A 15383-nucleotide genomic window follows, 5' to 3' on the forward strand; every position below is an offset into this window, starting at 1 on the left:
CTTTCGCGTACACACCCACCCTATTCCCTTCCCAGCAGACACACGGGTATAGGAGACTGATGTCCATTGACGGCATGCCTGAGAGCAAGACCGATTCCGGCGTGCCACCGAAAGACTTGCCCGCTGCGGCTCAACCCCTCCCATACTCCGCCTTTACTGTTTGGCAAAAACGCTGGATACTGTCCCTTGCCGCATTCGCTGCCATGTTCTCTCCAATGAGCAGCTTCATATTCTACCCGGCGATCACCTCGATAGCCGAGGACCTGCGCACCACGGTCAGCAAGATCGACCTGGCCATCGCTACCTACATGGTCGTCTCGGGTGTGACCCCGGCTATCCTCGGCGGCGCGGCGGACACAATGGGCCGCAGGCCAGTGTATATCGTCGCCTTGTCGATCTTCCTGGCTGCCAACATTGGCCTGGCTCTGCAGAGTAATTACACCTCACTTCTTATACTCCGCATGGTCCAAAGCGCGGGGAGCTCAGGTAAGTATTCTCTCTATTTGTTCATCGTAGAGCCACTAGGTCGAAATTCATACTGATTGAATCAAGGCACGATATCACTTGGCTACGGTGTCATTAGTGATATCGCGAGTCCCTCCGAAAGAGGACTCTATGTCGGCATATTCAATATAGGGTATTTGATTCACCGTTTTCTAACCCCATGATCAGCTTCTATGGACTCTGACAGCATAATTATAGTCCCAATGTCGCCCCGCCGCTCGGCCCCGTCCTTGGGGGCATTGTAACCTCCCAACTGAACTGGCAATGGGTGTTCTGGGTTATTGCTATCCTCGGCGGTTTCTGTCTCCTACTGGTAATATTGACTTTGCCAGAAACAGCAAGGAGTATCGTTGGGGATGGAAGTATCTCTACCGGACGAATTTACACGCCTCTAATCCGTTCGATGACAGCAGCAACTAATAAAACTGTTGTCCACCAGCACAAGTCTCGTTTCGTATTTCCTAACCCGATCTCCTGTCTCCGGCTTCTTTTATTTAAAGATATATTTATTGTTCTGTTTTGCAACGGGATATACTACGCCACCTACTGTTGCGTACAGGCTACTTTGGCCTCGCTATTCGTCGACACCTGTGGATACCACGAGCTGCAGGCCGGGTTGATCTACATACCATTTGGCTTTGGGTGTTTAGCTGCGACATACTCATGGGGTATGTGCCATCCTCAAGCTCATTAGAATGTGAGGCTTCGTCAACTAAGAGGTTATAGGCAGGCTATTGAATTACGACTATGCGCGGATCAGGAAGCGTCGCGAATGCGAAATAGCTGAGACCGCCGCGGCATATTTCCACGACGAAGGTTTCCCGATAGAAGAGGCACGCTTGCGCAGTTGCTTCTATCTGGTTGGAGTTACCGCTGTTTCGATAATCGCATACGGCTGGATGGTCGGCTTCAGTGTGGTAAGGTCTCCTTGTAAACCAGCTTCTTCTCATCGGAACCTACCTGACCAAGTTAACAGCATGCTGCGGTACCCCTAGTTTTACAAACGGTAATCGGATATACTATCACTGGATTATTCGGCGTACGTTTCCACCATGAACCACACGACTATTAACCCCTGAGGAAAACCAAGACTGACTAAAACCTTACCTAGGCCCTTGGGACCCTGCTGACAGACTTGAACCCGTCACAGTCGTCAACTGCGGCAGCCTCAGCTAATATTGTGAGGTGTAGCCTAGCAGCCGCAAGCCTCGCCGTGGTTCAGATTGTGATAGACGCGGTGGGTGTCGGATGGTGCTTCACAATCTTGGGCTTGCTATCGGGATGCTGCGGTCCGCTCCTGCTACTGGAGATGAAGCATGGGCAGAAGTGGAGGATGAGCAGAAAGTCAAATACACCAAGCCAGGAAACACTGTAATCATATTGAACCAGGTTCTTTGAAGGATCATATATGCATTGTGGTAACGAAGAAAAACTAGGACGTATTGAGACGGGGGAAAGCAACATACTTTGCATCGAGCCAGGCATTGTACATATTGAATACTTTAGTTCTGATGGTCAGAAAATCCATGCAAGAGCCAGATTAACATGGTTGACTCTTTCTCCGAGTCAATCGGAGAGAAAGTACGTGACAGTAGTGGTTGTATGGAACCTTATCTCCGCGAGCTGGAGTGCGCTGAGGAAGGTCCATCTCCGAAACTCTTTGCGCGTGGGTTGCTTTCTTATATAAGTAGTAGACCAACAACTGCATCGCTGTGAAATTTACAATACGACCAGTAGTACATTTGTACAATACATTTACGAACTAGTCTAGCTACACCAAACCACACCTAACTTTAACCCTGCCACCTTCCACCACCCATCATGCTTTACTCGCTTCCTCGACTCCAGAAATGGGAACTCTGGGAAGGTCTCCAGCCTCAAATGGTTGACCTCATCTACAGTTCCAACTACATTGAGCAGGCAGGCTCTACCCATGCCATTACCGCCGAGATATGCGAGAAGATCTTTGCCGGGCAGGCCGTTTCGGCGACCGTCTCCGGGGAGGAGTACACGAGATCCGAGGAGGCTCTCAAGTCTCTTGGCCGCCCCGCCTCGGCGGAGGATGTGAAGAAAAGCCGCCAGGAAGTCATCAACCACACTGACGCCCTCCTCTACGCCTTTGACCAATTCGTCCTGTCCAAGAAAGGTTTCACAGCTCAGGGTTTCGAAGACCTCATCAAGCAGATCCACGTCCTCCTCTGCGGTGAAGGTGTCTTGGAATCGGACGAAGCAGGGTCACCTGGCCAGTACCGAACTTGGCTCGCGGGCGCACGCAGCGGAAACCAAAAGAAGCCAGCCCTGTTAATCCGTCCGGCCGCCATACCTGAGTACATGCAGAAGCTGACCAAAGACATGAAGCTCGATCTGTGCATGCCCCTTTTGGACGAGGAGCTCCCTGCTGTCGAAATAGCCGCCATGTATTGCCATCGCTTCGTCTGTATTCACCCATTCGGCGACGGAAACGGTAGGACATGCAGGATCATCCTCAACATGCTTCTCCTCAAGACCGCTGGACTGCTGAGCATCTTCGGCGGCAACGAGGCGGAAAAAGAGGAATATCTCCAGATCGCGTTTCGAGGGAACAAGAAGTTCCATGAGGAAGACGGAGAGGTGCCGGAGCGGAAGGAGTCTGGCCACCTCGAATTGCAAGGATTTGTGAAGAAGCATATCGTGATCGTCAAGTACGCCCATGAATCTGCAAGGGAAATCAAGATCCATCACGTTGACGAGCCAGGACAAGGCCAGACTCGAGTCGAAATCGTCAATTCCGTGACGCAAGCCTTTGTTTGAGTCTAAATGTCCTGTAAGGATATTAAGCCCTACTCAGGATGCGTCTTTGCTTTAGGGGCAGAGTGACAGGGGTGGGTTCCGGAACGGTGCTGTTTGAACATTCTGTGACGGGCCTGGAGGGGCTGTGATGAAGCAATCAATTAAGCAATAGATGATTGTGTTGAAGTGACCGAAATTGCAATTTATATATACACCTATATCCTAATACAACCCTGTTTAAATAAGATCGCTGCTTGTGGGCCAAGATGCTTACCTGTGACCAAATCAATGAGACTAGGTAGTAATGGCGCTTTCATGTTCATGTTACGCAACACTCCTTTTCCATGTCATGATGGTAACGTGAAAAGTCCTGTCGACCCATGGGTTATGATGGCTTCCCGTGGGGCTCAGAACCGGCGTCGAGTCGTCCTTGTTCCTGACGAAGCCATCATAGGTCGAATGTGCTACCGCGCCTGACTGCCTCAGCACCCCATCGCCATCAGACATTGGAAAGATCCAGTGTCGTGCTCTTTCCAAAACAGCATCGAGTTGGGGCTTCTTCCGCTCGTCAATCTCAAATTCCATTTCCAGTGTCTGGAGGTTCTTAACCTGGCAGACCTGCCAGCCCCAGGTTCCGGGGCGCATGAGCTCCCCCATCGCTTCGGAGGTATGTTCCAGGGGGTAGCGAAAGCATCTTCTGATGCGAAGTCCGCCCGCGTTCCCAGGGGCATATCCCCAGCCTGTCGGAAGAGGCCGGGGGCGATTCCCAGGACCACCAGTCAGTATGGCGCAACGTGATGCGCAGCGTCCTGGCTGCGAAGGTGAGCGACTCGAGGCCGTTGTTGCTCTGCGTGCCCAAGCTCTCCAGGAACGTCTGCTGCGCGAAGATTTGGACGTAGTCGACGGCCGCTCTCTGCTCCTCGCTCATCGAGTCTTGCCACCCGGAAAAGCGCGTCGTGCCTTTCAGGCCTGTCTTCATGCACCGCCAAGGCCCACCGAACAGCCAGAAGGTATGTGTCGCCAACGCTACCGGTAGCACACGGGCTTCCTGGAAGACGCGTTTGCATGTTTGAAGAAGCGAGATGTCCGTTTTTGGATGATAGAGCTGGCCAGGACGGCAGTACATTCGGTCCTTGGCATACGGCTTCGCGAGATTGTCATGGGGAGCGAGGGCGTACTCGAATATGAGGGTCCGGATCTCCGAAGGGATGGAGCAGAACAACACGCACTGCGACTGGTTGTCCATCCCGTTGAAGTCGACCTGAGCGGGCTCTGACACGGAGAAATCTTCAGCATTGTACCGGAATCCGCCTCCCAAGTCTCGGGGAGCGGATCCTTCTGCCATGGAAAAGTGCCATGCTGATTTGAGTGTTGGTGCTGGATGTCCCGTCACAGAGAAAGGTCAATTGAAGAACAATATGGTTTTATTGCGGAACAGATATCTACGGAGGAAAAATAACCAAGTATGTATGTTGCAGAGTATCTGCGATCACACCGGAGTCTGAAAGAAGAAGTGATATCCTGCTGCTGCCTGAAGCAACGCGGGGTAGTCGAACAATGGTTGAACGATGCAGCCACAACTGCAGGTACCGTCTTGTGTAGATTGAACCTCTTCAGCTACCTATGAGGAGCCAAAATACATGTAGCTAGCTGCCTACGAGAACCTGGATTAGGCATTCACTTCAAGGCTGGAAAGCAGCATTTGAAGATCGAGCTGGAAGACTGCAGGCAAAGCTTGGGCGCCTCTGATGTGAGCCTTTTGTCCAAGAATGAAGTGAGCAGCAGGCACCTGAGTATGCAGTCGTGGATGGGAGGTCTGACCAATTTTCGCCAATGCCCTCAAAAACCACCACTCCCAAACTGTGAAGAACTACTTCATACTTGTGAGGGGATAATTCAATGCTATGAGCATCAGTGAATTGAGAAGATTCGGACCATGATGTGCGGCCCCAGATTACCAAGAATTGATTCGCATTCAATCCAGGCCTCTCTTTGAAAATGCCATGTAGAGTGAAAGAGCCTGAGGCCATGTGCCACTGGTTGCTGGCTGGGTAGAAAGACCTCAGGCAGGAAGGTACCACTGTTTGCATGCTTCACCTTGAGCTCTGCTGTACAAATTCAATGCTAGGCAGGAGCTGACCAGGGTACTTGCAGTCTGGCACTGGTTGACTTAGATAATCAGCCGATTGGATCACTGGGGAGAGCAGATACCTCAGATACCTCAGATAGCGCAGATAGCGATAGTGGGCGGCGGGCAGTTGGGGAGGAGGGGTGAGTGACGATTTTAACGGTCGCACCTTCTGATTGGACCCTAGCAGCGGGTGGAGCCCTTTCTTTCTGGGTAGAATTTTCGGAAAACACAAAAAATCTGAAGGCGCCAAAGGGAGCAGGACGAGCTCGTTTTTTTCGTGGGCTTCTCTTTCCCCTTCTCTCAACGACTTGACAACCTTCATCCGGCAAATCGTCCCCCCAAAAATACCCAAAAAGAGGATTCAGTTGCAGAGTACGATTCTTCCGTGTCGTGCTTCACCTCTGATTCTCGCCAAAATCATCGCCAGAAAAACCACAAAAAAACTTGGAAAACCCCCGAAAAATCCATACCCTTTACTCCAAACACCAAACGCCTCGTCTCTTCCTCTTCCCATCCTCGAGACCTCTCCTCCTCCCAAGACCCCGCGATATTCTCCTGGTCTTGCTATCCCAACTGCCTCGCAAGAGACGTGTTTGTTTGTTTGAATAGGTGCTGTAGTGTCAACCACACCATCTATTCACTTACCTCCCGCCCCCACCTGCTCGTCAGAAATCCGAGTCATCTTTGCGATACTCCATTTTTGACACTTGTCGACCAGTTCTTTGAAGTCAGCGACAGTTCTTTGTCACTCGACTTTATTCACTTCGACTACTTATCAAGGTCTCCGAACCGATAAGGTCAAAATCTGCTCTGTGTTGTTGGTATGTAAACCCTCTCTCCCCACCAACCTACACTTTTGTGCCCTTTGTGCGCTTCCAACCACGCGATCGCCCACTCGATACGACAACCATTGTCTTTTGCTACAACTAGCTAACGTATGCTTTTGTCGCGCTAGATTCAATCACAAGTACCTTCCATTTCTTCCGCAATGGCTTCCACTACTTCTGGCGCTGTTGATCAGCTCGCCGCCGATCTTGGCAACACCTCCCTCAATGGCGGTGAGGCCAACAAGGCTCCTGCTATCAACACCAACGTCGCTGGCGATGCCCAGGGCGAAGATGCCGACAACGCTGGTGCCACCCCCAGCTCCGCTCAGACCCCCCACCCCCAGGCGTCGGCATCCCTCTACGTCGGCGAGCTCGACCCCTCCGTTACGGAGGCTATGCTCTTCGAGCTCTTCTCCTCCATTGGATCGGTCGCCTCCATCCGTGTTTGCCGCGATGCCGTTACCCGTCGCTCTCTCGGCTACGCCTACGTCAACTACAACACCACCTCTGATGGTGAGCGCGCTCTCGAGGAGCTCAACTACACCCAGATCAAGGGCCGCCCTTGCCGCATAATGTGGTCCCAGCGTGACCCCGCGCTGCGCAAGACCGGGTCCGGCAACATCTTCATCAAGAACCTCGATGCCGCCATTGACAACAAGGCTCTCCACGACACCTTTGCTGCTTTCGGTAACATCCTGAGCTGCAAAGTTGCCCAGGACGAGACTGGTGCCTCCAAGGGTTACGGTTTCGTGCACTACGAGACTGACGAGGCTGCCGCTGCCGCCATCAAGCACGTCAACGGCATGCTTCTCAACGAGAAGAAGGTCTACGTCGGCCACCACATCCCCAAGAAGGACCGCCAAAGCAAGTTCGAGGAGATGAAGGCTAACTTCACCAACGTCTACGTCAAGAACATCGCCACTGATGCTACTGATGACCAGTTCCGTGACCTCTTCACCCAGTACGGTGATGTCACTTCCTCGTCGTTGGCTCGTGACTCTGAGGGCAAGTCCCGAGGCTTCGGCTTTGTTAACTTCACCACTCACGAGGCTGCTGCCAAGGCTGTTGACGAGCTCAACAACAAGGACTTCATGGGTCAAGAGCTGTACGTCGGCCGGGCCCAGAAGAAGCACGAACGTGAGGAGGAGTTGCGCAAGTCCTACGAGGCCGCCCGCCAGGAGAAGGCCAACAAGTACCAGGGCGTCAACCTGTACATCAAGAACCTGAACGATGATGTTGACGACGATAAGCTGCGACAGATGTTCTCCGAGTTTGGCCCCATCACTTCGGCCAAGGTTATGCGCGATACCGTTAGCGAATCTGGCGAGGAGGAAGGTGAGGGTAAGGACAAGGAGAACAAGAAAGAGGGCGAGGAGGAGGAGGAGTCCAAAGAGGAGGAGGAGGGCGATAAGAAGGAGAAGAAGGGCGACCGAAAGCTCGGCAAGAGCAAGGGCTTCGGATTCGTCTGCTTCTCCAACCCTGACGACGCCACCAAGGCTGTTGCCGAGATGAACCAGCGCATGATCGAGAGCAAGCCCCTCTACGTCGCTCTTGCCCAGCGAAAGGACGTGCGAAAGAGCCAGCTTGAAGCTAGCATCCAAGCTCGCAACCAGCTCCGCATGCAGCAGGCCGCTGCTGCTGCCGGTATGCCCCAGCAGTACATGCAGCCCCCCGGTCTTCTACGGACCTGGCCAGCAGCCTGTCTTCCCCGCCGGCCGTGGTGGCATGCCCTTCCCTCAGCCTGGCATGGGTATGCCCGGTGTTCAGGGTGGCCGACCTGGTCAGTTCAACAACTACCCTCCTCAGGGCGGCCGTGGCGGTCCCCAAGGCATGCCCCCTCAGATGTTCATGCCTGGACAATTCCCTCCTGGTGCTCCTTACGGCCAGCCTGGAAACCCTCAGTTCATGGCTGCCATGGCTCAGGTCCAGCAGACTATTGGCGGAGGTCGTGGAGGTGGCCCCGGTGGTCGCGGTGGGCACATGCAGGGCATGCAGGGTATGCCCAACATGGCCGGCATGCCTGGCCCCGGTATGCCTGGATATCCTCCCAATGCCCGACAGGGTGGTGGTAACGCCGGCCGTGGCGGCATGAACGCACGCAATGGCCAGATGGGTCAGTTCCCGCAAGGCGGCCGTGGAATGCCCGCTCAACAGATGGGCGCTCCCAGCCCAGCTGCTCAAGACTTGACCCCTGCTTCCCTCCTTCAGTCGCAGCTTCAAGCTCATGCCAACAACCCTGGCCAGCAGAAGCAGATGCTCGGTGAGATGCTCTTCCCCAAGATTGCAGCCATTCAGCCCGACCTCGCAGGCAAAATTACGGGTATGCTCTTGGAAATGGATAACGCTGAGCTTGTCAACTTGTAAGTCCCCACTGTTCATGGGATATGATCTGCTTGACCAAATTACTAACAGGATCACAGGATCGAAGATGAGTCTGCCCTCCGTGCCAAGGTTGATGAGGCCATGTCTGTGTATAACGACTACGTCAAGACACAAGGCGATGGCGAGGCCGAGCCGGCCAAGAAGGAGGAGAAGGCTGAAGAGAAGGCATAAGCAAGCATCTGCTTGTGCCAGAGCAGACGGTCGTGGCAAACCATGACTGTTTGCGCTAGTGCTGCCAATTTGGCAAGCATTGTTACGGTCTCTTCATTGTTTTATCCACCTGCTGGAACGGTGGATTTTCTCAACGGTTATGGAAAAGTTCATGATGATACCGTGGTTCAGCCAGCAATGGGTGGTGATGCCATATCGTTCTTTGCATTTTTTTCTCCCCGCGAGCACCATCTTTAGTCGTTGATGTTTGGCGAATATTTGGCATCCAGTATCGGATCTTGCTGAACGTCAAGGGCCTCTACAACACCTACTGGCATGTATCGATAGACTATTGCTTCTTTCGCTGGAAATGGCGGTGGGCTGCCAGCTTTGCACGGCGTTTACGGTCAGTGAAGGAGGGCGAAGCGGTCTTTGCTTGGCACCGGACGGATTTTGGCGGCACCCATGATTCTGAACCTCACTCAATACCCCCCAGGTCCGTCAACTGGGACACAAAACCCCAAAGGACTAGAGGCCAATCCACAGATATGGAGTCTCTGGTAACGTAATAAAGAAAAGTTCATTATACCTGTTTGCACTTTGAATGTCTCGTGAACAGCGATTGCGATTGCGATTGTGGGCAGCCCCGTGACGCTGTATAAGATTGAAGCTTCCATGCCTTTGCGACATGGATACGCCAAGGACGAACGCCTGTGCCGCGGGCTCCGGTCACTACGGGGTGCGATGCAATTATCTCGCCAAAGAACCAGTAATGTTACGTCTGAAATTACATGGTTCAGTCCGGGATCAAGGTGGGTGGAAGGTGGACATTGCAACGCAGAGCATCGTGGTAGTTTAGGTATGTGCCTACATACATACTTATATTTCCAGTGCGGCTGCTTCCCATGCACAGTTAATTTGGGCGATGAAGAAACCTGCCGGTGTTGAATCGGGAAAAATCCCCAGGCACCTCTGGTGCAACGGTCTAGACAAGAATCGTGCCACCCGGCACAAGGTCAGTTGGTGGATCTTCTCCATACTGTTTCCTTCTCCGCAGCGGGAGTCGGGAGGGGTTTGAGGAGCGTCCCGACAGGAATCCGGAGTAGGTACGTAAAGGCGGGAAGATATGAACGAACCTGTCCGACTTGGGCAAGTGTGACACTCAATTCGGTCCTAATTACGACGGCGTTTCTGCTGCCCTGCTGTGCCATGTATGCTGGGCTGCCAAGCTACACTGCCAAAGAAAAGCATCCTTAGTTTTCTTGCGCATCGCCATATGTATACGGGGGACTCCACGGCATGTCTAGGCCTTTAGGTTTTGGCTACTCTACTCGTACCTGAAGGGTAGTCACGAATGCGAGGCTATTGGGGTAGAGTGCGACTCTGAGAACCATTGTAGAGTTTCGTTACGTGGGAGAAGGGCACGCGAACGCTTCCAGACTCCATTCCCCACACAATAGGATATATGGCGATTTACATCTGTCTCTGTCTCTCCCCCTCTCCTTATGGCTCTCATTCTCCCTTGTCAGTTGCTACTTATCTGCCCCTTCTTCCTGCCTGTATCCCCCACCTGCCCGCCCTCTTGGTACATACAGGGAGCTACCTACCTACCCAAAACGGTCGAGATTTCGGCGGTGACAAGGGGAGGACATAGCTAGCGGACAGCTACAGCAAACGGTACGGTACGGCCATCCAGCATGAGACATGGACAGCCAATCAATCACCAACCCCATCTGCGTCGATAAAGCGCGGCCATTGGAAAGCCCCTCAACCCGTGGGGGAATGCCTGTGTGATAAGCAGAAGCATGGGGCGCTAGACGAACGTTGCTTATCCGAGAACCAGATCTGCAATGCGAAATTCGAGTTGACGCTGGCTCACATGGGAAAAGAGAGGAAAAAACGGCAGTTTCTGTCGCGCTGGCCCGGCAAGAGCTGGCTGGCGAATGGCGGCGCAATCCGAGTCAATCCCAACTGGGCTTATGTGCTTGCCCAATGGGCTCATGGGCATTCGGTTCCAGCGCATATGGACGTCTTCTACCTTCCCCCAAAGAGGTAGGGTTGGCTCGGAGGCGTAGAAATAAACATGTACATACATAGCCAACCACAATGGCCACCCAATTTATGCCACCTTTTCTGAACACTTACCTATTGGTAATTCCAAAGTCCTTTGGAAGGGGGAAAAAAAAGGGAATAATCAGCCACCTCTTTGTCCCCTCCTCCCATCTATTTCCAATGCGAAGTTGAAGTTGGGCCTGTCTGTTACTATACGCTGAAGGCACTGCCGGTTGGTACAAGGACCGTCACGACTTTCCGCTCAATCATATTGCACCTACCTGGCTGGGCACGCTCAATTTAAACCAGCCGTCGTTCGGCAGCGGAATACCACACACACTACCTGCATCCATCTCCAGCTAACCCCAGTCCATCACCACACCTTTGTTTTTTGGGCACCGCTAGGCTACAGCAGCACTACTACTACTACTACTACTACTACTACTCCCACTACTTCTGTCGAGTTCCTGCGGGTGTTTGCTTGTAGTGCATGCTTTTTTTTGATCAATAATCTTACGAGGACAAGAAGGACTTCTCCGACAAACCCAGGTCCCAGGTTGGTGAAACCTCGTCGATCTCTGTCTGCCTGCTATCCTTTTCACAGCCGACGACCAGAGCCAAGAATCGGGCTACATACATCTGACTCCACCCCGTTGCGAACGAATCCATCCAGGCCCAAGACCTGTGGGAAGCCAATCCCCCCGCTCTATCACAAGGTCACTAATCCTACCACGTCTTTTCCTCTAAGGGCCTTGGCAAGTCGAGGCCTCCTGTCATTGTTCTTCGAATAAATTCGCTCTCAGGCGGTCATTTCCCTCTCTCTCACCCACCCTGCGTGCCATTGAGTCGGCTCTCGGCAACCAACGATCAGCACCCTGCCATCGATTGTACTGCGGCCTGCCCTCTCCCCTCCCTTCTCTCTGGAGGTTGAGCCATGAGCTAAACTCGAGCGACGCCACGATCGCAGTCAGTGAAGGGAATTACGAAGAACGCAATATGCTGCTGGCTCGTTTGCATCGACGACGTCCGACCATAATCCCACGATAACGCCCTTGTTCGCCCCTGCCTCGGCGCCGATTTTCAACTCGAACCTGTCCGTCAGGCCCGTCCGAATTCGTACAAAAAGAAAAAGACAAAAAAAAAAAACCTTATTTGCTTCCTGTGCAACGAGGCTCCCCCATCTGGCCACCAGGAATCAAACAACCCTCGATATATCGACCGGCTCAGCCTAGTCCACAGTCGACAACGCCCTCTTATTCCCACGCGTTAACATCATTCCTCTTCAGTATGGCTGGACGAATGACCATGTCGCTCGAGGCGGCACTTGAGGAAGAGCGTCAAGAAATAGAAAACCTGATCATGCAACAAGCTCGCGGCCCGCCTGCGGGGGCCCGATCTCCCTCGCCCTACATGAGTCCACGATCGCCGGGTCGGAGCATGCTTGACGTTGTTTCCGAAGGCGTGCCAACTTCTGGCAATGCGAGTACCAGAAGCCCGCCACAGCCTGCGTTTCGCAGCATGTTGGATGTGGGTGCGCCAGCAGGGGTACCCGTACGGAGTATGCTGGATATCGCAACCCCACCGCCAGGTGCATCAAGATCCCCCATACCATCTAGTGCCCAAACCTCGCCAACACTCTCAAGTCACAGGGCTCCGCTCGCAAGCAGCGGCGTCCACCACAGAAGCGCCTCCGACGCAGCGAGCAGACCAGTAGCTGATTTCGGTCCACGGTCCCCTGCACTGTCGAGAACGAATGACATCACCGCTGCATACCAATTTTCCGATATCTACGCAACAAATGTTGGTCAAAGCCAGCCGATCAGGCGGACAGGAGCAGGGCCTTCTATCCCGCGTTCTAGCTCCATTGGAGAAGCTCTCCGGGGTGCGGATCTGTCAAATCTCGTACTCCCTGGCGAGGGAAGGAAGCCTTTCTCACTCAAGGGAAAGAGCAAATCAAAGTCCCCCTCCAATCGCTTTGCTATGCGATCTAATTCACCTGGTGGGAGTTTGCTCGGCGGAAATTCGGGAGGTAATCGCCAGTCACAAGGAAACATTGTGTTAGACAAAGATGGCCAAGCCATTGATATGAGCTTAGCCTACCGTAGGCTCTCTGATGCCAACCTTGCCTATGGAGGGTCCAATCTCTCGTCCTATGCCCGTAAGAAGACGGAAGCCGAGAGCCATGGCCGCCTTGCGAAGACCAACATGAGTCCTTATGGGGAGATTCTGACCGACGACGATAGCGACGACGACGGTCTAAACTCTAGTGACGAAGAGGACGAGCGTGGCCGCAAACTGACGACGAGAGCCGATAGGAATGGCAAAGGTGAAGGCAAGAGCGCCAAAAGTCTTTTGGCGGCGGCCGAAGATGAACGTAAGAGCTCCAACCGATCCATGGTGGCCCCGGATACATTTATACTGACTGGAGCTGTAGGGAAGGAGGTTGCTGCGCAACCGCAGTATCGATCGCTGTTCGAGCCCGCCATTACGGTCACCGGCCCGGGTGGAGGCAAGCCGACGAAGCCCAGCAAGCAAGGCATCCATCCTGCTACGAGCTTCGACCAGGAGCCAGTTTCGGGACAGCAGACGCCAAATCAAGATCAGGAGAATGAGGATGTCACTCGGATAAAGTCGGCACAGAGCATGCAATTGTCTTTGACGCCCGTCATTTCCAATCCCGAAGCACACAGGTCTATCCGCATTATTTATCGGGGTGATTACGTTCGTATTCAACGGGATGCTGATGACGATCACCGGCGTCTCCGAAAGTACCTCGTGGCGACAGATCTCAGCGACGAATCCACCCACGCTCTTGAATGGGCAGTTGGGACCGTCCTGAGGGATGGAGACACGCTTATAGCCATCTACTGCATGGACGAGGAGGCGACTGGAAATGCGGACAACGGGACCAATCAGGTCCCAGACGATCCAAAATCGATGAGGGAGCAAGCGGCGGCGATCAATGCCATGGCAAAGAGCCCCAAGATGCCGTCTTCCCAGGTGCCTAGCCCAAGCCCCTTCGGATTCCAACGCAGCTCGTACATAAGGTCCCCGAATGCTAGCGCCAACCCGTCGCCGGCCCCTTCATGGCGTGGGAAGTCGAAGATGGAAGAGGACAGGGAACGGGCCGCTCTGGATATCACTAATCGGGTTTCCAAGCTGCTTCGTAAGACTCAACTACAAGTCCGAGTCATTGTGGAGTGTATTCATTGCAAGAGCCCCAAGCACCTCATTACGGAAGTGATCGACTTGGTCAACCCCACACTCGTCATTCTAGGAAGCCGTGGACGCAGCGCGCTCAAAGGGTAAGTGATATTGCAGACTATTGTGTGCCATCAAGCTTTACTGACGTTGTCGCAGCACTCTTCTGGGATCGTTTTCAAACTACTTGGTTACCAAGAGCTCCGTGCCCGTCATGGTGGCTCGTAAACGCTTGCGAAAGAAGAGCAAGTACCAGCCACCGCCGACCAAACAAATCAACAACCTGTCCAACCCTTCTGCTAGAAGTCTCCAGATGGCCAGAGTCGATTAGAAGGACCATTCTTGCCAGGGGTCGTCACGTGCAACCGGGTCCCGGACCGGTTCCCCGGGAAGAAAATTGTTGTTCTGATTTGGGGATAAAGGAAGGACTACCATTAGGCCCCCTTGGGCCGCGGAGTTGTTCCGGCAGCATTCTAGGGTTAGGGACATGTTATCAGGTGGTGGATAAGGAAGAGGGTAGCGGAAGGGGCACGCAGGTTGGGCTGGCGTTGTATTGTTAAACTTGCTTACATGTGTGTACCTTACGATACCTCACGACGATTCAATTGGTGAAGTAGCAGCGGATTTGATGAATTGCCTGACCTTGAGAAGTGGTCGTGTAAACAACTGTCCCTACTTGCCGCGCTTGATTGGACGACTCCGTCGATGCTGTTCCCATGCTCATTGCGCTAAGGTTAGGTGGTGTCAACCAATGACGAAGTGCTGGATGACGGAGGGAGTGGAGCGAAAGCGCGACGTTGCAGCAAGACCGACGGCGGGCAAGGCGGGGTAGTTGGCAGTTTCCCAATGACTCGACGTAATTTCTGACCCTCTTGTTGATGCCGTAGCGTGGCCGGTCAGGATAAAGAGCTTGCATGAAGCCGGCACTGTTAGTCGACAAGAGCAGTATCTCATGACAACTCGGGGCGAAAAGACTGGCAGCAGCGGTGTGACGGCAATAGAGAGAAAGCAGAGAGCGGGGGTAGATGGTAGAGGGACCTTCTGGGCATTGATCTGGTAACTTAGACCGTGGTCCGTGGTAGTACGCCGACCTATTTGATTAGTATTCATGCGTGCCCGTCTCACTTGACAGCCCTACATGTATCCCAATCCCAAGCTCTGGCATGCTACTGAATACAGATCCCACTTTGTTCTTGTTGAGTGCAAGTTGAGGGAGAAAATCTCGTTTTGTAGTGTGTCGCAGTGTCGTAGTGTCGTCGAAGAGGCTCCTCCTCGGCATCTGTGTCGACGTCTTATTAGTCGGGCTGCATTGCCATTCCACCACAGGGCTGGTAGCTTGTTCCCCCCCCTCCCTTCGCGGGACTGCT

At 53.4% G+C, this 15383-nt stretch overlaps 5 protein-coding genes across 5 annotated transcripts; 4 read left to right on the forward strand and 1 right to left on the reverse strand.

Annotated features, from left to right (window-relative positions):
• Positions 1-59: 59 nt before the first annotated feature.
• On the forward strand, positions 60-1879 carry PG986_012220 (uncharacterized protein; the record flags this gene model as incomplete). The annotated part of the gene is made up of 6 exons (XM_066848442.1): positions 60-486; positions 553-637; positions 703-1172; positions 1231-1421; positions 1481-1543; positions 1616-1879. The coding sequence occupies 6 exons, from the start codon at positions 60-62 to the stop codon at positions 1877-1879; spliced, it is 1500 nt and encodes a 499-aa protein (XP_066695138.1).
• Positions 1880-2325: 446 nt separating this feature from the next.
• Positions 2326-3294, forward strand: PG986_012221 (uncharacterized protein; the record flags this gene model as incomplete). Its single annotated transcript, XM_066848443.1, has 1 exon — positions 2326-3294. The coding sequence occupies one exon, from the start codon at positions 2326-2328 to the stop codon at positions 3292-3294; it is 969 nt and encodes a 322-aa protein (XP_066695139.1).
• A 583-nt stretch (positions 3295-3877) lies between these two features.
• Positions 3878-4618, reverse strand: PG986_012222 (uncharacterized protein; the record flags this gene model as incomplete). The annotated part of the gene is made up of 1 exon (XM_066848444.1): positions 3878-4618. One exon carries the CDS (start codon positions 4616-4618, stop codon positions 3878-3880), a length of 741 nt encoding a protein of 246 aa, XP_066695140.1.
• Positions 4619-6392: 1774 nt separating this feature from the next.
• Positions 6393-8784, forward strand: PG986_012223 (polyadenylate-binding protein; the record flags this gene model as incomplete). The annotated part of the gene is given in 3 exon segments (XM_066848445.1): positions 6393-7888; positions 7899-8591; positions 8652-8784. The coding sequence occupies 3 exon segments, from the start codon at positions 6393-6395 to the stop codon at positions 8782-8784; spliced, it is 2322 nt and encodes a 773-aa protein (XP_066695141.1).
• Positions 8785-12102: 3318 nt separating this feature from the next.
• Positions 12103-14347, forward strand: PG986_012224 (uncharacterized protein; the record flags this gene model as incomplete). The annotated part of the gene is made up of 2 exons (XM_066848446.1): positions 12103-14120; positions 14176-14347. The coding sequence occupies 2 exons, from the start codon at positions 12103-12105 to the stop codon at positions 14345-14347; spliced, it is 2190 nt and encodes a 729-aa protein (XP_066695142.1).
• Between the last annotated feature and the right edge of the window lie 1036 nt (positions 14348-15383).

This window comes from Apiospora aurea (assembly GCF_038362705.1).
Source record: "Apiospora aurea strain CBS 24483 chromosome Unknown utg000008l_segment0_segment0, whole genome shotgun sequence".
Classification (NCBI taxonomy): Eukaryota; Fungi; Ascomycota; class Sordariomycetes; order Amphisphaeriales; family Apiosporaceae; genus Apiospora; species Apiospora aurea.